The following is a 21,544-nucleotide window of genomic DNA, read 5'->3' as shown; positions in this document are numbered from 1 at the left end:
CGAGTTCACTTTGGGATTCCCCCGGGGATGTGTTGTCAAGACAATTGTCTGTTGCCATGGGAACTGTGACATGCAACAGATGGGGAGTGATTCCAATCCATCCCGTTTAATATTGATGCAAACTTTTTTTGACAGACTATGTAAATAGGGCGCTGTGTGTGGCCACACACACACACACACACACACACACACACACACATACACAGACACACAAATTCAATGTGATCATTTTTGGTCAGACACTTCTGTTCCTTGTGAGCAGAGATGGAGGACCACACACACACACACACACACACACACACACACACACACCCAGAGGGAGCCCCCTTCCCTCCACCAAAGCCATTTATCAAACGCCTTGAGCACAACATTTAAAAAAGCCCAATTTAGGAGAAAATATGACACAAATCCTCCGTAAGCTGAGTACATCCCTTAGAACAGTATACACACACACACACACACACACACACACACCAATAACAATTGCCACTAACCATTCTCTCTCTCTACAGAGCTCCAGGGTACTCAAATGTGTCCCATGGGAGACCTTCAGACGTATGCGGAAGGACAGCCCATTAACAAGGTGTGTTTAAGCAGTCATTTCACCTGTCTGCCTCACAGCTAAACAACCCTTAATTGCTAAACCAGGGAAAGCGCTTTTCCTCTCATCTCATCACCTGTACATCCTTCTCAATCACATTTCACCAAAGCAGAGGTAGGAAGTTGGTGTCAACGCAATCAATATTGCAATCACTCTCGCTTTTGCTCCGTATGCGCAAGATCTATAAATGAATCTTGCCATTCTAATTATCGCCTTCGTCACTCATTGGAGGAGAACATGGAGTGTGAAGAGAGAGGAGGGGAGGGGAGTTGTGAGCGCACAGGTGTGGGCTTAACGCTCCACGTTTGTCAAAACAGGTTCCATGATGGTGCACTTTGGGGGAATATGTTTCAAACGCATTCAGTCCAAAAGCACAAAACCCAGATCTAAAAGGGTGGTTTGTGTCATCTTATGCTGACAGTTGATGACTAACAAATGTCCTTGTAATGTCCATGGAAATACTTCTGTTAACAGCCACAAGTACGCTGTAATGTCTTTGTAATAGTCTGTGGTCTCCATGTGGTCTGTCAGACAAATGCAGTGATCTTCAGACATCCTGCCACAACAAAGCTCTTAATAAAAGGGTCAAATAGATGCTTAGCTGCAATCCCCTTTGAAAGAAAAGGATTGTCCCGCTATGTATGAAATTACATTATCCATCTGTGCAGGGTATTCATCAGCCTTACAATGGAGGCTTTGCTGATAAGAAGAATGGCAGTGGTTATAACATTGGCGAGCTGGCTACGTCCTCTCTGCAGGGTAAGGCCAGTGCTTGTGATGGACAGAGATGAGTCTGGTGATGTGGTTGTTGTTTCTGTGGTTGTTGTTGTTTTGCTCTGTTTTGTTTCAATTTGAAATCATTCATATGAGAAGGCGAAGTCAGTCTGTCTCCACAGGAGATTGCTAATGTAATTTTCCTCTCACTGTGCATGCCACTCTGACATAGACTCACACATGAGAACTCTCGGGGGCGCAAACATATGCACGCACACACACACACACACACACACACACATACACACACACACCCACACAGATACACACACACACACACACACACATTCACACATAGAGACACACACACACACACACACACACACACAGAAGCAAAGCACACTTATATCTTACTGTATATCAAAGCACATTTACAGTATAAGCACTTGCACACACACACACACACACACACACACACACACACACACACACACACACACACACACACACACAGACACATACACACAAAGTGCATACTCAGAAATGCAGACATACTGGCACACTAGCACACAATATATGGATTATTGAGATAGTTCTCCCTCAGTATATTGACATTACCAGGTACTCACAGTTAACACTCACACATACATGCATGAGGAGCACAAAGGGGTTGTGAGGGATTGTAGACACACTCAAGGTCACCTGTCACGATGCATTGTAGTGTGTGTGTGTACGCACGCGCGCGCGTATGTATGTATGTATGTATGTATGTATATGTATGTGTGTGTGTGTGTGTGTGTGTGTGTGTGTGTGTGTGTGTGTGTATACTGTATGCATATTCACACACCAGTTCATCTTCACCAGTTCACCTCATATACAGTATGTGTATGTACCATTGCCATTGACACACACACACACACACACACACACACACATACACACCCTTTCTTCTCTTATCTACCATTTATCTTTCTCACACATTTGTGCCCTTTCCTTGGCAATGTGCACCTGTTCTCATTTTGCCTGGTTTCTCCAGCCTCCTCCAGGAACTTAATTACAGAGGATAATAATGTGTTATTTTTCCAAAGGAAAGGTCTTTTAATCCTGACAGTTTAATTATTAAGTCAATCAGGCTCCAATGAATATATTACAGGAATGTTGGTGGTGTTGGGCGGGGTAAGCCTCTCCTTGAGGATGCTGGCAAAGAAATAATCAGAAGAAGCAGTGACTGTACTAACATGGGCTGACGTTAGCTGTCAGGATCTGAAAAACAATCGTCCTTGTGATACAAAATGTAAAACGAGGTTCGTGGCCATCCATGGATGAATGGATGCTGTCTTTGTCAGCTTTGGATGTTGCTGGCAAGTTACCTTGGAGACATTTGTCTTCGTTTACCTTGGAGACAATTTAAACCAAGTCTCTCAAAGCCAAATGTTATGTATATATTTCTAGTCAGTCTTGTCCATTTAAAGGAGAAATCCGGTGAATTTTCACATAGATCTATCTGCTGGAACTAGCAACTCGAGCTAGGTGAAACCGATTTTTTTTTTTAATTTTTATTTTGTACCGACAGTACTCAGAGACCTTGAGAAACTGAGATCTATGTGAAAAATTGCTGGATTTTATCCATAATGAGCTTTTGTCAGAAGTCACAAAACAAATTACACTCAAAGCTAACACCAGCCATTTCAACAATAAACTGAGACATACAATAATTATAGACTAAACTGTTGCCATAGACTGCAACAATCACGAATAACCACAGAGGCTACAGGACATCGAAAATGCATCGTGACGTGCCATTGCATGGCATCAAAGCTGTCCCCAGGGCAAACACACACACACACACATGCACCGTGTTTGCGCACAAGTCTGGGGTGGTAGGAAATCAGAATGTACTGTAGGCTGCAGTCTGTAGGTGCACACAAGGCATGTAATGGGGTGTGAGCTGCCTTTGGTTCATCCAGTCTGTGGCCTAATTCCCCAGTGCCACAGGTAACTCAGCACTCCAGTAGTGTTCAAAGGCAGTGGAGTGTATTGCAAGTGATGAAAATCGACCCTGTGACAAAACAAATATGTCTGTCAATAGTCAGCTCTATCCAGTCTCCACTCGCTTCAATATGATTTTCTCTCTTCAATGATGATTGATCCTTCACTATTATTTTCATTCCTATCTTCCCCCCTTGCACTAAATTCATCTCTGGGCCCCTTGAATGTTCAAATTTAAATGTTGTTCTCATGGTGCACCTTTTTCTTTTGTCCTCTTTTGCTTTCTTTCATTCTTTCTTTCTTTCTTTCTTTCTTTCTTTCTCTTTGTCATTCTCCAATCACTTGTGTGTGGCCCCAGGCCTGGTGGCTACGATAAAGGACCACATCACCAAGCCCACGGCGATGGCGCAGGGGCGCGTGGCTCACCTGATCGAGTGGAAGGGCTGGGGGGGTGACGGCGGCGCCGGGGGCAGCTGGTCTGGCTGGAACCAGCCAGGGGGCGTGGGCGCCGCCCTGCAGGAGGATCAGCAGCTCTACTCCCACCTGACCGATGAAATTAAGGAGGCACGCTTCGCTGCGGGTGAGACACGCTGCCCTTTAGTGACCAGCTAGAAGGTCTAGAACAGTTCACGTCTGCATAAGAAAACATGTAGTTTTTTTTCTGTGAATAGTTTTGGATAAAAACATTAAATGGAATGTTCATCCTTTTATTGATTTAGTGTGTCATTCACTGTTTTCTCTTTAAGCGGTTGAAATGAATAGCAGGAATTGTGTGTTCAGAACTGAGGCCATGCAACCCACTTTTATGTCTGGCTTCAGGAAAACATAGCAACTGGCTCTCAATCCCTCTATGTCAACTCGTTTCGATGCCTCTCCTCTCTCTCCTCAGGGGTGGCCGAACAGTTTGCTCTCGCCGAGGCCGCCTTGAACGTCTGGTCTCCCCACGTCATCTCAGATCAGCCCACGGCTGAATCCGTCGCGCTGCAAGGTACGGCACAGCATGGCGTAGCCTGTTCTGTGAACAGTGAAAACACTGACTCATAAGTACCACATCCGCTGTCTGCTGCGAAACAACACAAGCTGCTGTCAGCTCGTGTGGCGAGGCGTGGGACTGCCCGCGCTGAGGATCTCTCCCGGTCTTCGCCTCGGCGCTCGGACTCACATAATCATTTCATTGAGAAAGAGTAGGCTACCCATGAGGGCCAATTAGAGAGCTTAATAAAACACAGTTTTCTCAACTGAATACTGTTTGCGCTGCGCTTCTTCATAACATTCTGTCATTCAGTGGAAGAATTACAACTGTGTGCCCCAATAGAGACATATATAGTATAGTATATATACTCTTTTTATCCCGTGAGGAAAATTTGGTCTCTGCATTTATCCCAATCCATGATTGGTGAAACACACTCAGCACACAGTGAACACACAGTGAGGTGAAGCACACACTAATCCCGATGCAGTGAGCTGCCTGCTACAGCGGCGCTTGGGGAGCAGTGAGGGGTTAGGTGCATTGCTCAAGGGCACTTCAGCCAGGCCTACTGGTCGGGGTTCAAACCGGCAACCCTCCGGTTACAAGTCCGAAGCGCTAACCAGTAGGCCACGGCTGCCCCCGTCTCAAAATGAATACAGAATCCATTATTAGTGATTATACCAATTTACAGCCTGTGATAATTGTTTAGGGGACCATTCAGTCGTCTAATTACAAATGTGCCAGTTTAGTGATGAAGGTGTTTTTTTTTTTTTTTTTTTTTGCTTTCGTCAGGCGCGGAGGGGCTCTTCCTGTCCCAGTTCTTGCTGGATGGTGGGAGTGTCGGGGTGCCTCAGCACCTCTACAGTGTTCACGTGGAGCCCAGCCCCGACGCCAGGTCCCTGGGGGTCCCGCCCCAGACTCGGTCCTGCTCCCCTGGCTCCACTCACATGCCCCTCTCACAGGTCCCGAGGACTCCCCAGGCGGAGGATAGGGTCCGGCACGTGGACAGCACCTCTCTATCCGAGGACGAGGTTTTCTACAACTAGGACTCTGACTGAAACAAGAGAAAGTTGAGTTGAAAGGACCAACGGCTCTGAGAAAGGTGGTGACACAGGACAGGAAATGTACAGGAAGTTGTGCGTTTCCGTGGCGTTCAGAGATGAGGTAATTCATGTTCAGTGACCCGGACAGGAAAGCGATTTTGTTAGTTCGAGCATGTGTGCAGACACGCTACCAATGCCAAACAGTTTTCTGAATAACGTCCTTGACAATGTTTTTATTGCTGCTTTTAAGTGTGTCAAATCCAGATTATGATGGAAATCAGAATGTCTTTTTTACGGACTGTATGAAAAACTGTAAAATATATCTGTGAAGGTGTAGTATTAAACTAAATGTATTAATTACCCATGCATTCATTGTCAAGATTGTATGTGTGTGTGTGTGTGTATTTGTGTGTTGAATATTTGTGTGTGTGTGAAAAACTTGAAGTCCATGAACAGTCAGCCTCGACATTCAAGAGGCCAAGAGTGCTTCAACTTGTTATCCTACAGCCAGACACTTTTCAGACCCTTCGTCTGCAGCACTTCACTTGCATTCACAAAAGACATTTCCTGCCAGGCTACCGTGCTGAAAGGAGGCCTGTAAAGACACAGCCATGGACCAGTGAACGGAATCTGTGCCTGCTCCTGCAGTCAGATCCATCACCCTCTAAAATGGTTGAATGTTGCCACTTTTGAGGGCTTTGGGTTCACAGTTCAGAAAATTGTATCAAATATCAATATCACATATCAATGTGTGTGTCTGTGTCACTGTGGTGGCCTTGATATACAGACAACAAGACAGTGTATATATATATATTGTTTATGTCTGTCTCCTCATTCATCTGCCCTTCTTTTTCCATTGTGTACAAAACCACGTGGCTGTCTGTTTGCTTTGTATAGCGGAGACGTGATGTTGTTGGTTGTGGCTCTCTGCAGAGAGTAGCACCACTCTAGGCTCTCTTCATCCATTATGAGATGAGCCAGACAGGGGCAGGAATAACAATTATCTGTCTGCTTCCCTTCCATGATTAGCCTTCATTCACACCTAACTGGCGTCAGTAGGGGCACGGAGAGAGAGAGAGAGAGAGAGAGAGAGAGAGAGAGAGAGAGAGAGAGAGAGAGAGAGAGAGAGAGAGAGAGAGAGAGAGAGAGAGAGACAGCAGAGCAAAATCAACAAGCGATAAAAGGTGAATGTACTCTATATGCAAGAAAAGGGGGGAGGGGGTTGAGGAACAATGGAAGAAGACAAAGAGAAAGAGATGAGATAAAAAGAGAGAGAGAATAAGTGTATACATGAGACAGAGAAAGAGAGAGGGAGAGAGCAAGTGATAAGTGACTGAGCGGCGGAAGAGAGGGCAACACTGGGATGAGGTGAGGTGATAAGCGTCGGCCGCTGGATTAGTGTTATCTGCTGGGCCCCCTGGCTCTTTAAATAGCGGACCGCCAAGTGCCACCACCTGCCTTGTTTCTCACATCATGTGGCCTTGATTTTGTAATACAGACAACACTCTGAATAGACTTCAATTGAAGCTATGGTGTAAGGCGAGAGATAGAGGGTCAAGGATGCTGGCGAGACATAATCCACAGAAATGCCATATCAATGCCATATTTTACTGTTATGCACACTTTGTAATGACACCACATGATACAAAATGGGGGAGGTGGTAGTGTAGTGGTTAAGGAACTGGGCCAGAGTATAGTAGCCTAAAAGTTGTGGGTTCAATTCCCAGCTTCCACTGTTGTGCCCTTGAGGAAAGCACTTAACCCCAAGTTGCTCCGGAGACAAGGTAATCCTTTGTAATACAGTGGACATATGCAAGTCACATTGGACAACATGTGTCTACTAAATGAATACATGTAAATCTACATGTGCAAGAGCTCCCCTAGAGATAGTGAGTTAGAAAGAAAGGTCAAACACTGACATTGAGGATTGATATACATAATTATTTGTGACTGTGCTGTTTATATATTCACTCTCCCTCCAACAAACTCCTGGGTAGTCTCCTCAGGGACACAGGGTAGTCAAAACAGTGACAGTGTTTGGTTTGATTTCATCTACACAGTAATGTAGCTCATTTGTAATATTTTTTCCTGGTCTTCCAACCAGGTCTGTTATCACTTCTGTGTATTCATTAGACTGACATAGCTAGGGAACAAAGATAATGGCATCCAGTGCTTAATTTGTAAAGTGCCGGAGCGCAAAGGCGGGGTGGATCCGGCGACTCAAAACGGGGATTTGAGGTTACGGACCAACAACAAAAAAACCTGCGTACATAGCTGACTATAAAAAAAACTAAACAACGCGGTGTGTACACCAGGGCAATGTTTATTAACTTCAGAACTTGCAACACACTGCACTGCATGGTGTAAAATGTAAAAAAAAAAAATTGCAACGATGACCACCCAGTAATCAATAATCAACTAGATACAGCGTGGAATGATTAGTAATTTCTGATTGACACATCTGAATACCTATCTGAACCCCTATTCCCCCCCGGACACCTCCCCCCAATCAAAACACATCGGAACTGACACATAATATGACACAGAGAGGGAGCCGAGGGGTATTTCACAAAGGCAGAATTAAGACATCCAAGATAAGTGATAAAGCGAGGTTTGACATAGCGTTGTCTGGTCATTGCAAATTGACGTACCCACGTGTGAGTGCTTTCTTGTCTCGGCACGCAACGTCATTAAGAAAGCGCTTGCCTCTGCAAAGATGCACACAGTATGATATACCTTAATATTATAGTTGAAAATACCTCCGAGAACTTGCCCCTCCACTTCCAATCAACTACAGTAGGCTATTCATCAAACGCCTATCAATAAAATAAGCAAACAAAGAGTACCTAGGCCTATGTTAATAGCCTAATTATAAGGCTATCACAATTAAAATAATAACTATATGGTAGTAGGCACACAATCTGTTTTGTTTTGCGAGCAAATACATTTAGCAAATAGTTTATAAATGGAATAAAGCTCCTAAAAAATTAGCACGGAGGTCTGATGTGAATGACAGCTAGCTGAACCAATAAGACGACATAATTACCATTAGAATTAACTTAGCTTGGCTGTTAGCCTGTGGGGTATACTACGAAGCACGTTAGACATATCTAGGCTATGTAGACATATCGAGGCTTGACAAAGCCTTGACTAAGGGGTTAAGTAATACTACGATTGCAGTTATGTGATATATTTGTCAAACTAGGCTTTCAGCTCAGATCTGTGCGCGTTCTCGGTGTTGGGATGACTTTGGCCAATCGTGATAGCTTAATCAAAGATGGTTGATTACGAAGATACGTTAGACCGGCACACCCGGGAACTTGACTCGTGACAAACGTTCCCGCCCCTTTCGGGGGGAAAACAAACAACCCCTCTCATTAACTCCAACGCAAATTAGGGTCAATAAACGTAATTCGTACAGAAATCGCAGGAGTAAATAATAACAAAAAATACCACAAATCAATATGACCACTCAATACATAACCACTTTGCCGGTCGTTGACCGTGAAAGATACCTACAAAAGCTTAATTCAATTAATATAAAAACATGTCCCTTCAGTCTCCCGAGTACGAAGTGGTGCAACAACCCCACTCAGTGACCAGAAGTGTCATATGGTCTTCTCTTCTTATGGCTTGTAGCCATAATTTTCTTCTGTCAGGATTTTTTTGAGGACATGGTAGGCAAAAGAAACTCAGGGAGGGGTTCTTAGCTGTGTGGTTGGTACATGTCTACCGGTTCACTCTGGCTTGTTCTGAGGGAATGTTTTCCCCTCAAAAGGGGCATGGCGCAAACAACCTGCTCTGTGTGACGCGGGTCCGGTTGTAAGTATACTTCATGAGAGGCCATTTCCTGTCCCTGGAAATTTATGCAAATAGGGTAGCAGTACACGCCCCCGCACATTTATGCAGTGATCGGCTCTCTTTTTAACATTGAGGTCTATGGCAGAATCCAAGAATTTCCCAGAATTTGTCAAAGCCTTATTTTTCTGAGCAATGGATGCACATTTCGGACACGGTATCATGATCTCCAAACACTCCTCCCTATTTCAGTAGAATGTCGTGATAGTATGACCCTCCAGTCGGGAGAAAATCAACATTAATGAAGGTGTAGGCTACACCAAGTTTATTTTGTAGGCCTACTCCGGCTTGTTTGGCGTGGAACCGAGGCGTTCAAACGTAAGTCATACGTCAGTGACACGCCCCTGTGCAGGCGGGAACTGAACCAGAGCCCGTCTCTGACTGAACTCCACTTTGCCCTCATAGACATGAACTAGGACGACCCATCTTCATGTTCATGATTCATTATCTTTGGCTTAATCTACACTGCGGTCATTTTTTGTGTCTAACCTATAACATCAAATAAATCAATTGTCATCAGTTGTTGTATGGTATGCACGTCCATAGTGGGATATTTGCACGCACCGCCCTATTAAAGCGCATTCGAGATCCAAAATGTTAGTAGAGGCGGAGCTCCACCTGTAAGATATATGACAGAATCTTACACGTGAGATAAACTTAGTTTTTAAGACAATTGATTGGTCAGTGTGTGGTAGATTACACGATTTGAGCTATAACTTAGCACATAACCTCCTCCCAACCAGGTTTGGTTGATAGCATAAGACACCATGGTGATATAGCGACACTAAAACAGATCCACTTTCGTGTCACAGCATAGCCTGGCTTTGAGCGCAACATACCTCGCTAACCCACTAATCGAGATTCGTAGTACACCCCACTGGTCGGGACCAGGCTAGGTGCAGAGAATAAATCCCCATGGTAACTTATGTGCCATCTCTTTTGTGAAACCAAGTCAAGGCTAAATTCATCCAGGATAACCTAAAAATCCCAGCTTAATCCCTTATCTAGGTTTTGTGAAATACCCCTCGGGAGACACAAACACTCACGCGCACACACACAAACACCCACAAACGCGCACACAGACCGGGAAAACAGGAGATACAGGGGAACCAACCAACAAAACAGTCCAACAAGGGGCTAATAGCCTCGGTGCTAAAGTATGCTATATATTGCAATGATGACCACCCACACCCAGTAACCAATGATCAACTAGATACAGCGTGGAAGCGCGATTTCTTCCTACCGTAGCCTAAGCCTACTTGTCCAAAATGGCCCATACAGCATCCAGACCCCCGGCCTCCACTACCCTGCTTCTTTCTCTACACCCATGTCCTTTAGAAATCCATGACCTCACGAAAGGGGTTGAACCGGGCAAGCGGCGGGCCGACAAGGCAAATGGGGAGGAGATGGTAGGTGGTATTCCCTGAAAGCCCTGATGACATTCCGCGGGCTATCGATGCAAAACTGCTGGCAGAGCGTCTCAACTACTCTCTCCCCCAACAGCGCGTCACCCTCCTGTGGCCAATATTGTGGATAAAGTATAGCCTGGCGAGCCAGACCCACATTAAAATGTAGGGTCTGGGCACTCACCGTTCGCAGTGCTCAGTCCGAGGGGCGGGATAATCAGTTGTCTTTCAAATTCCCTCTGCACGCAATAGGACGCAATACGATATTTGTTTTCAAGTAGCAGGGAATTCAAGCCAAACCGTTGCAACTCTGCCATCAATCATTATGTTAAGCCCACCAAACGACTCTATACACGATTTCAGTGCCCTGATTAAGTTTCGATTTCTGGAGCTCACAAGCCAACGGAGAGTTGCTAGACTAGCCCTGGCAGCTGCCGCTAGGGGCGCGTCTAGATTTCTAGGCTAGATAAAGCACTTTCATATACTCGATTAGCTTGTTGTATCCTGTTTGGTCTTCCCTATTTCTAAAGACTAATAAGAAAGATATCAACATTAAACACTACATAAACAGTAATTTATTTATTTTTCGTTTAGGCGATTTATTTTTTATATTGACGTAAGAGTTGACGGATCCAATAAAAAAGGTTCCGGATCCAACGTCGGAGGTGCCGGAACATGTTCCGGCGTGTTCTGGCTCAAATTAGGCCCTGGGCATCCAGTAATAAAAAGTATTTTTTTTAATCTTATGCATCTTATGTGCTGCAGGCTGCAGAGATGCACAAATGAATGATATCAACCCACATCTATCAGCAACCGTATGGCTAACCCCCGGAGCAATAAAACAGAGAGAGATGTAAAGGGTTGACTGAGTCATAACACCAAATTAATCGACAGCACTCTCATCTGTTCTTCATCTAATTAAAAGATCCGAGGCAGAGGCACAGTACGGATAAATAGCAATATCAACACTTAGCTTGGATGGAAATTATTATTATTTTTCTCTGTCATTTTTTATTTTTTAAGAGAGCCCTTAGGGGGAGAAATTATTTCTCTATAATAATCGCAAGCTTGTGATTGGATTTCATCCTTTTCAGCCATTTAGTGTTTTGATGTGTCTTTGGCGAATTCTTCTATTATTCTCTTTATCTATGGGGGAGAAAAACATTATGATTGTTATGGTATAATTTGTGTTACAAGAGTATATGTATGTATATATATATATATATATATATATATATTCTTTAGTTATAATTTATTAGTTAATTAGTTACATGTAATATAATATGAAAATGTGTGTGTGTGTATATTTACAGAAAGCCTCACTCGTCACCTCTGACCATGTGATGACCCCAACCAGCCTCCCCCTCTCGGTCACAAACAAACACTGCTCACGCACAGCTCCCAGCACAGAATAGGCCTGCAGAGATGTAGAGTAGACACAGAGTAGACACATCACCTGCTGTTTACTGCGCCAGCTTTCCCACACAGACACTCTCATTGAACTCAGTCATTAGCATGCTATCATGTAGCTCACCTGCTTTATCGTGGCCTCTGTAGATAGCTGGATTTTTACTGGCTGAAAAGTGCATTGATCCACCAGTTTCTTATCCAGTCCCTGAAAAACAGATATTTTTTGTTTATTCAACAGAGTAAAACAAAGGGAACGAAATCCTTTCTTTATGATTACAAAACCCGTAAGCAGCTTCTGTCTTGCGTGAAAGAGGTGAGTTTGTTATTGTTTTTGTTATGCTATGTAAGTATTGATTGATATCCTGCACTTACCCGTTCTCCACGGCCATGCAGAAAAGCCTCCAGCTGCATTCTGCTCACAGAGCCCAGCAACACACCGCTCTCTGGGACAAAGAGGGGAGCAGGTGACCAACCGCGATAAGCACGAAATCTCCACCGGTTACTTAGACTCTCATCTACCTCCCTTCCTCTCTCCCGTCCAGCCGACATGGTAAACAGCAGCCATGACTGAACTGCTGTTTCACGCTAAGGTTATTTCTTTCTTGTCCTGTGTGGGTCTGTCGGCTGTCTCAATTGGCTCTAGCTATTTCTTAAAATGTCTCTCCCTTCACTATATCCCAGATGCCTTCACCAATATACTGTTTTTGTTGTTGGTGCCAGTGTCTAGATCCCCCAGAGCCAGCCTCTTCTGTTTCTGACAGATGAAATGGGTTGAGGCTAATTTGGAGATTAACTGACCGTGAGAGTCCACTACTGGAAATATCATCTCAGTGCTTGAGTGAAGGAGCTTCTCAACGCTGGTTGCCCCTTCCTGGCTCTCCAGCACAGCTGTGGGGACTTGCACAACCTGCCCCAACTGCACAGACAACAGCCTAGAAAAGACAATTGTTCATGAAATCAATGTCTCCTTCAATGTGACAGTTGTGAAATGGTCTCTTTTGTGGTCAAACAACTATGAATTTGGGATTGATGTCTTGTGTATTCTTGCATTCAGTACAGTGCAGAAATAAGGCCCAAAACAACTAGTAATGCTTACCTGATGAGCTAGTGGTTGGGCTTAAAACCACTTTATCATTCTTGTCTATGTGTATGTATTACAATTCGATATTAATGTTTGAGGCACATGCTTTGGACAGGTCCTAAGCAGTGACAGCCAGGAATCGAACATACAAACTTTCTTGCTTCTGCATGCTAGCCCAGCTCCTTAGCCACTACCTTCTCCCTACAACACACTCATTTTGTCCATATCTACTGTTTAATGTCTTGTTTTAATTTGATATCAATGTTTCAGGCACGTACTTTGGACAGGTCCTGAGTAGTGAGGTAGGGTGGGGCAGCTTCTTAACGATTGCGATGGCATCGTAGAAGGACGGGCAGTGGCGGGCACGAGCTAGTGCGTTGGCCAGCAGTGTGGCGAGCAGGATGGGCACGGCGTGGGTGTGCTGACCGGTCAGCTCCAGCGCCAACAGGGCGGGCGAGAGCGTGTGAGTCACGGCTCCCGAGAACGCCGCGGCCCCTGTTGACACACAGCATCCACGTGGTTGTCAAGGACAACCACACACACACACACACATACACACACACACACACACACACACACACACACACACACATACACACACACACCCACACATACACACACACACCCACACACAAATACAGATACACTCACACACACCATACACACACTCACAGCAACAGTTTCCCCGGCTGTGCGCCTTGAGTCATCGGCTGGCACTCGATTTGTCTGAGGCCAGTCAGGATAAAATGTGTGTTTACCGGCTAAAGCGTAGCCCCCTGGGTTTATGTCACGCGCTGTCCCCTGTGAAGAGGCCCCATTTGTGGAGGCGTGAGCCAGGCCCTCACCCATTAACCGCCCCACGGCAGCACCTGCAAAACAAAAACAATATAAACATCGTCCAACCACAGGGGAACCCTGTCAGCGACGATTTGGGTCATTTTGAACAAAAATACATATTTTATGAGCGTGGGAAGTGACAGTAATGAAGTCAGTATGATAAGCATTGTGAGTAAAATGCTGTGAACACTGAAACAGTATTTACAGTTACTTCTTGCTTACCATAGATAAAGACAGGCATGAAATATCCAGCAGGAAGAGGTAAGGTACAAGCCAAGACCAGCATCCACAGCTTACCCCACGCAGAAAGACACGGTGTCATTCCATAGAAACAAATCATGTGGGTAAATTAATCAAATTTCATAAAGTGTCATCATCAGGTTTCAGTGTTGTGTGCAAATAGTTGACTTTGTGCATTTCATGTTCTGGCAATACCTTCATGAAGAGAAACACTCCTAGCGTGGCATAGATAGTGGTTCCAGATGGATTCCATGCTTGCCAAAGAGAATCTCCAGTCCCCTGTGGTACTGTTGCATTCTGGGAAACCATGTACCACTGTGTTTCTTCTAACAGTGAAGAAAGGAGCTGGTTCATGGAGAGCTGAGATGTATGGGGGGCAGAGAGATGAAAGAAGATAAAAGAAGGGTCCCCATACAACAGGCATGCTTACAAATAGACACACAAATACACGCACACACAGACAGAGAGAGAGAAAGAGAGAAGAGAGGAGGTAGAGAGAGAGGGAGATGAGGTGTTTTTTGTCAACTTGGTTCTGCAAATTCACCTTGGCAGCCATGAAATGTCCAGCAGACAAAGGGAACGTTACAGACGCCAGGAGGAACACTACACCAGCAGAATATAATGCTTTCCTAGCAGACAAAACACACACACACACACACACACAGAGAGAGTACACTAACTAAATGAAAACAAAGTCAGCAGATTTAGTTGATTTAATCTAGCTGCCATGGTTATATTTAGGAGCTTCTGTCAAAGGTTGCATATGAATAATTTCTGGTGAATTCATCAAAGATGTAAGAAGATGCTCAACTCAGTGGTAAGAATTTTGGAGAGGACTGCGTTGGTTCTGGTAAACTGCAGGATCCAGCGATGACAGAGCAAATACACACGGCTCAAAGCACCACACAGCATCCTGAACCGACATGAGGGGAAAAAAGGTCGGAAAGTGAATAGAGTCCCCTGACAATATCCAGTTGTTACTTCGGGCAGACTGGAGTCTGTAATGCAATTCAGGAAATTGAAGACAGAATCTGACACTTCCTTAATAAAACTGTATAAACAATTTATGTCAGGAGGGGTATGGCTCTGAGCCAAAACAAAGTAATATTAATAATGATAAGCATTCACTAAAAGCTGCTACTTTACTGTGTTGAACAGGAGGTTTGACATTGGAATAGAGAAGTGAACCCGGAAGAGTGGGGTGTTTTGTTTGTGGTTCTCTAGACTTACCCCAAAACAGCAAATGCCAGTATCTCAGCAGGTTGGAAAGGCAGGCGAGTGGAGTAAGTGGTCTTAAACAGGGCCTGCACCGTCTCTGCAAAAGGCACCAAAAAACACAGACGACTTATCGTCAGCGTCTCACCACAGCCATTCCACCCCCTCACCTTTTAAGAGGGGGGAACTGTAATAAATGATGTGATTATTTTCAATTCAATACAGACAGAATTCAATTAGGTTTGAACCCCTTCAGTGTTTCATTACAGCCTCTGGGGAGATGAGGGCCTGTGAGCGCTGATTCGGTTTCTGAAATGAGATTATGCCACCCCGGCACTTTCAGGCCATCCGCCCAACAGGGGGCGCAGTCGGGCGAGCGGCTCCGGAGGGGGGAGGCGGGTGGTGTCCTTACTCACCCTGCTCCCCGCTGCCGACAGACAGCAGGCGGAAGGCGAGCGCTCCACAGGCGGCAGCCAGCATGCTGGGGTAGTAATCTCTCAGCGCGTAATGGGTGCCCGTCACCTCCATGCTAAACAACACGCCTGGGATGGAGAGGCGAAGATGAGGGATGGGGAGGGGGGCAGAAGGGGTGTGTGGGGGGGGCAGGGGGAGGGGGGAAGATGGAAAAGAAAGGCAGAGGCCAGAGGGGCAGTGCGATGGAAAAGAGAAGAAGAATAGATGTGGAAAGAAAGAAAGAGAGCGAGAGAAATTGGACAGGGAGAAGAGAAAGCAGGGGAAAATGCAGAGAAGAAATCGAAGCAGAAGCACATAGTATTGCATATCAATTTTACACATGATTGACCACCAAACTGATGGTTGACATCAACAAGAAGCTTCTCTGAATTCCAACGAGGAGACAGACCCAGCACTTCCGCTGGGTTCACTCAGTCCTACCACTGATGGGGGCGCCGAAACAGCTGGCCACGCCTACAGCAGCAGCCACCACCAGCATCTCTTGTTTAGGTCTCCCCTTAGGAAGGAAAGAAAGGACAGGTAAGGGCATTTATGTGCAAGGGCAGAGGCATTTATCGACATCATGGATGCTGAGTTTCACACTCTCGCATTGCCATTCCTTTCAACAATGTGTTTGTAATGAATACCTCTTTCACTCCTGCAGCAGAGGCACACAGACGGTGTAAATATGCGCCCAGCATGGTCGATAAGTGGACAAATGGACCCTGGTGAGAATGGCAGTGGGCAGACGGAGCAGAATTGGTGGAAAATGGGAAGGTAGTGCAAATAAGTGGGAAATAACAACTCAATTTTAAAAAAATGTCTTGAGTGCATGTCTGTGTCTTTATGTGTATGTGTTTGTTTGTCTGCGTATGGCTGTGAGTGAGAAAGAAGAAAGCAAGAGAGAGAGAGACAGAGAGAGAAAGAAAGAGAGAAACAGAGTGTGTGTGTGTGTGTGTGTGTGTGTATGTTTGTGTGTGTGTGTGTGTGTGTGTGTGTGTGTGTGTGTGCAGACAGGTGTGCTGATGTATGTGGTCTCTCAGTCTTTGTGCCCAGGTGAGCTTATGTGGGTGGGTGTCTCTCTAAGCACTCATTAGCCCATGCTTGTCACCCGCTAAGTACCACTTTCCCCAGGAAGACGGTGCTGCCAGCCGCCAGCGAGCAGGTGAGTCCCACCAGCTTGGCAAACAGGTGCGACAGGGACAGGTAGTCTGGCAGCTCCACCCCCGCCAGCATACACCGCACCTCCGGAATCCCAGAGCCTGGCACAGCAGATAGCTTTACAGTATACCATAACCCAGAGCCTATCAGACACTCCCTTACAGAATACCATACCCTATCAGACACACACACTGATTCTGTTTTTCATTCACATTCACAAAAAAATGACCTAGAAAAAAGAAACAGAATGTGATGCTCATGCTCAAGGTAGCAAGACAACGGAATGTTACAGACACACACAAAAGAATCTCACACAAAAGTCCCTTTCAACACATCCATGGTAATGTGCAGTGAGTTGTGGCTGTCTGTGCCTCTGACCTGCGGAGTAGGGGCAGATGCTGTGAGAGAAGCTGGAGGAGAGAGCACACAGGGACGCTGGGTACAGGGTCCAGCACAGGAACTGCAGCAATGCATGGCCCTCCAGACGACTGGTCAGCCACTGGTGTGCTGGAGGCAAGCAATCAAAACACCACATCCGTTAGGGGTGAGCATTGCCACAAATATGGTACTATCACAACATTTGGGCCATGATACAATATTATTTCAATTCTTTATGTTTTACGATACAGCCAGTATCACAATTTGATTTTCTGTGATCCATTGCTATTTATTTCCAGCATAATTTAGGCTCTGCAGCCATCGTGGTAAATGCTAAGACTCATACTTACTGTCCAATTAACACTGTGACACGAAAGGTTGTACGCTATGTTGTGGACTCCAGAAGCAATAACATTAGCGTAGATAAATGTACCAAAGTAAAATTTAAATAATAATATTAAATGAACAAATATGGCAATTTGGTGTCACAGCAATATGATATTGCAATACTAAAATAGTTGATGTATTGCCCCACCTGTAACACCCATACATTTATGGATTTATCCATTATCATTTATTCATTATCATTAAATGGTACACATTCTCTAGTTTTGAAGTATCAGAGAAGGATCTTTACTGGAATTGCAGGGAAAAAATACTAACATCAGCGATAACAGCCAAACAAAATAAAATCTGTTGTGTGTAGAGTGAGGTTGGAAGTGTAAAAGAATGCAGTTAGCTGTGGTTAGATTCTCCCTGTGGATGAGTGGACCTCTGACTGAGCCCCAGTAAGATGGATGTGTGTGTGTGTGTGTGTGTGTGTGTGTGTGTGTGTGTGTGTGTGTGTGTGTGTGTGTGTGTGTGTGTGTGTGTGTCAGTCTCACCTCGCAGCAGCTTGGCCACGGTGAGGTTCATGCAGAAGCTCAGGAGGGCGGTGAGAACTCCCAAAGCCACATAGGAGAGCCAGTGCAGACCCACTACAGAACTCACAGTAGCCTGGACCCACTGCACACTCTCTAGACACACACACACACACACACACACACACACACATGCACACACATGCACACACTCACACACACACACACGCACACACACACACACACACACACACACACACACACACACACACACACACACACACACACACACACACAGAGACACACAGACACAGACAAATATACATAATAGGCATAATAGTATGGAAATCCATACACCTACAATAATTCACAAAACACTTTATGCATAATTGTGTGCTTGTTTGGACACACAAACACACACACACACTAAAGTTGCAAAGACAACACACAGCACTCCTAGACACATACACATACATATCTTGACACATAAATGTACAAAAACTGACAGACACCCAGACAGATGGGCAGACACACACACACACACACACCAACACACACACCAACACACACACACACACACACACACACACACAAAAGACTCATACTTACTGTCCAATTAACACTGTGACACGAAAGGTTGTACGCTATGTTGTGGACTCCAGAAGCAATAACATTAGCGTAGATAAATGTACCAAAGTAAAATTTAAATAATAATATTAAATTAACAAATATGGCAATTTGGTGTCACAGCAATATGATATTGCAATACTAAAATAGTTGATGTATTGCCCCACCTGTAACAACCATACATTTATGGATTTATCCATTATCATTTATTCATTAAATGGTACACATTCTCTAGTTTTGAAGTATCAGAGAAGGATCTTTACTGGAATTGCAGGGAAAAAATACTAACATCAGCGATAACAGCCAAACAAAATAAAATCTGTTGTGTGTAGAGTGAGGTTGGAAGTGTAAAAGAATGCAGTTAGCTGTGGTTAGATTCTCCCTGTGGATGAGTGGACACACACACACACACACACACACACACACACACACACACACACACACACACACACACACACACACACATAGACACACACAGGCTTTAATGAGCAGGGCTGGTGAGGTCCAGTAAGAGATGTTGTGCATTACTGACGGCTGGCATTCCCACAGCACCTTTGACCATTGATCGGGCACGTCTCCATGGTTTCCAGGACTGCATGTTGAAGGCCATGATCATCTCTTCAGCTTGAGACACATTGTGCTCTTCATCCATCTCCACATACTCAGCAGCCCTCTCTGGACCACAGGCAGCAGCAGCCTTCATCTCTTTCAACATTTCAAACTGAATTACTTGTCAATCCAGCAATCCGGTTATATCTCTGCTGTGCAATAAACTTTCATTTCATTTTCTTAATTGTTACCCAAAAAATGGGTAACAATTAATCACAGTAACGAGGAAGACAATGATGACAACAAAACCGTAGCAAATTAAACAAATCCACTATTTTGTGTTTATTTGCGTACAACCACAAAACACATGTGGATCAATAAATAGATTTCATTTTTAACAGACGTTTTTTAGTAGGCCTAATACTCTGAGGAGGATGATCAAATTAATCTACAATGAGTCTATCAAAGCAAGTCTCAAAACATCTTTACTCAAGCAAGTAGAGAACAAACACAGGCACAGAAATCCCCTACTGTGTGACTTCTACTGTGGTAATGAGACTTACCTTAGCTTGGCTCACACACCGCTTGCCGTCAGATGTCATGAAAGATGAAATGCGATGAAAGGCAGAAGCGTAGCTCACCTTTTCTCTGAGTGCTCTCAGGCACGCTGTGCACTGACCTGAATGTTAAAATGTCCCCACAGATGTGCTACCTGCACCGAGCTGGTTAAAGAACAAAAGAAGTGTTTAATGCTCAACTTATTAACGACTTAAATGACCTCCCAATGCCTTTGCTGCAGGGCTCACCCTGACTTTATCGGACACTGGAAGGTCTGTTTCGTCTAGCCAGTCTGTTTCTTTCCTGAATTACAATATTTACATGCTGACAATAGTTTTTTATATTTTCTTTTGCTGTGACTGCCAATGGAAATTAACTGGTCAAGTGACCACCTCTTCGTGTGTGTGTATATGAAGTGTGAGGTGGTCCGAGATAAAAGTAGGAGAATGTGACCTTCACTAAGGCAACCAGAGGAGTGCCACAGCATTTGACACTTAAAAAGGACAACACACTTCACAAGTCTCTTTTGAAATGAATAACAAGGTACTGATTTTTTTATTTATTTTTTGTCCAGGATGTGCTGCAGCACTTTGAAATCGCCTTTGCCTTGTTGTCTTTGTTACCTGAGTCTCACCTCCATTACAGTAATTGGATATTAGCAGAGCTAGTGCACATGAACAAACAATAGGAGAGAGAGAGGGAGAAAGAGAGAAACGTGTAAATGCACCTGATCCCACTGATGCATGCTTATCAAAGCTTGTTTTCATTTCCTGTTGGACACAGCATGGAACATAGAATTATTTCCAAGTGGATGCTCACTTATTAGCTTAGTTATATAATGTTTTTGTATCAGCTTACATTCAAAAACCATGAAAACAACACTAATGAGACACATCAAGGAGGAGAAAGTGGGTCATCCTCCCAACATCACACAAATGCAGTGATACAGAGAGCTGTGTAACTGAGGAAATTGGATTGCCAAACGATCACAACCATTCTGAACGTACCAACGTGCTGTGAATATTGTGAAGATGGCCAAGGGCCTGTGTCCACCCCATGCCTTGCCAGCACATTAAGGCTGGACTGGTCAATAGGGTATAAATAGGAGTCAGCTGCATGCTGAGACAACCATGCTGAGAGGTTGAGGAGTAAAGAGTCCAATACATACGACGCACTGCTTTTCACAAAAGGGTCACGAAGGATCAAAAGCAGTACTTCAAGGACATAACCTTATGCTGCTGTAACGGGTATATTTACATTTGGACATTAAATTGATTCCTGGACTCAAACAGCAATTGAAATGACTCTCCTGGGGTTTAAAAATGTTGACATCAGTTATCTGTTTATTTTTGGAACTTTCAAAAGGGGACCAGGGTATTTTCTTTTCCCACTCTTTGCCTTGTCTGGTTTCTTTAATACTTTAATCCATCTGCTGCCCAATAACAGCCTGAGCTGGAAATACACAGCTGGTCACCAATCCCAATGCTGTTGTGTAGAAGAAAGAACTCTAGCCAAACCATTATGAACAAAATTCCTCTTCGAGACCTTATACAGGGTTGGTATTTCTCCTGCAAAAAAAGTCAGACTTTGTGTC

General features: G+C 44.5%; 2 protein-coding genes and 1 long non-coding RNA gene across 10 annotated transcripts in view; 2 read left to right on the top strand and 1 right to left on the bottom strand.

Annotated features, from left to right (window-relative positions):
• Positions 1-5,677, top strand: part of fam131c (family with sequence similarity 131 member C) — a 7,916-nt gene extending 2,239 nt beyond the window's left edge. For both annotated transcript variants that reach the window (XM_042098964.1, XM_042098963.1), the window contains exons 2-6: positions 513-583; positions 1,270-1,360; positions 3,663-3,884; positions 4,194-4,292; positions 5,067-5,677. In XM_042098964.1, coding sequence (XP_041954898.1) covers positions 513-583; positions 1,270-1,360; positions 3,663-3,884; positions 4,194-4,292; positions 5,067-5,320 — 737 coding nt within the window. In that variant the 3' untranslated portion in view covers positions 5,321-5,677. The remainder of the gene's footprint in view (positions 1-512; positions 584-1,269; positions 1,361-3,662; positions 3,885-4,193; positions 4,293-5,066) is intronic.
• On the bottom strand, positions 4,244-20,343 carry clcnk (chloride channel K). Of its 7 annotated transcripts, none has more exons than XM_042098958.1 (20): positions 19,956-20,343; positions 19,396-19,604; positions 18,241-18,372; positions 17,357-17,485; positions 16,940-17,079; positions 16,465-16,542; positions 16,259-16,334; positions 15,781-15,906; positions 15,380-15,464; positions 14,961-15,062; positions 14,694-14,778; positions 14,345-14,509; positions 14,132-14,201; positions 13,831-13,941; positions 13,351-13,567; positions 12,790-12,923; positions 12,364-12,434; positions 12,116-12,196; positions 11,893-11,998; positions 10,975-11,727 (listed from the first exon to the last, which is right to left on the bottom strand). In XM_042098958.1, exons 2-20 carry the CDS (start codon positions 19,556-19,558, stop codon positions 11,672-11,674), a joined length of 2,127 nt encoding a protein of 708 aa, XP_041954892.1. In that variant the 5' UTR covers positions 19,559-19,604; positions 19,956-20,343; the 3' UTR covers positions 10,975-11,671. The 7 variants fall into 7 exon arrangements, with proteins under 7 accessions (XP_041954893.1, XP_041954896.1, XP_041954892.1 ...); XM_042098957.1 differs by having other exon boundaries at positions 19,396-19,601; XM_042098960.1 differs by having other exon boundaries at positions 19,396-19,548.
• On the top strand, positions 6,611-12,951 carry LOC121713914. The gene is made up of 3 exons (XR_006032984.1): positions 6,611-7,101; positions 12,230-12,304; positions 12,385-12,951. It is a non-coding gene; the product is annotated as an uncharacterized LOC121713914 (long non-coding RNA).
• Positions 20,344-21,544: the final 1,201 nt, after the last annotated feature.

This window comes from Alosa sapidissima, chromosome 7 (assembly GCF_018492685.1).
Source record: "Alosa sapidissima isolate fAloSap1 chromosome 7, fAloSap1.pri, whole genome shotgun sequence".
Taxonomy (NCBI): Eukaryota; Metazoa; Chordata; class Actinopteri; order Clupeiformes; family Clupeidae; genus Alosa; species Alosa sapidissima.
Note: the sequence above shows the minus strand (reverse complement) of the source record. Positions and strands in the feature narration are given on the sequence as shown.

Coding starts and splice junctions, on each gene's coding strand:
- clcnk (XM_042098958.1), bottom strand. CDS start 19,558: ATGTTGAAAGAGATGAAGGCTGCTGCTGCCTGTGGTCCAGAGAGGGCT. Junction 14,510..14,693: donor GACATTTCATGGCTGCCAAG/GTGAATTTGCAG, acceptor CATACATCTCAG/CTCTCCATGAACCAGCTCCT. Junction 12,435..12,789: donor TCCAGTAGTGGACTCTCACG/GTCAGTTAATCT, acceptor TCTTTGTCCCAG/AGAGCGGTGTGTTGCTGGGC.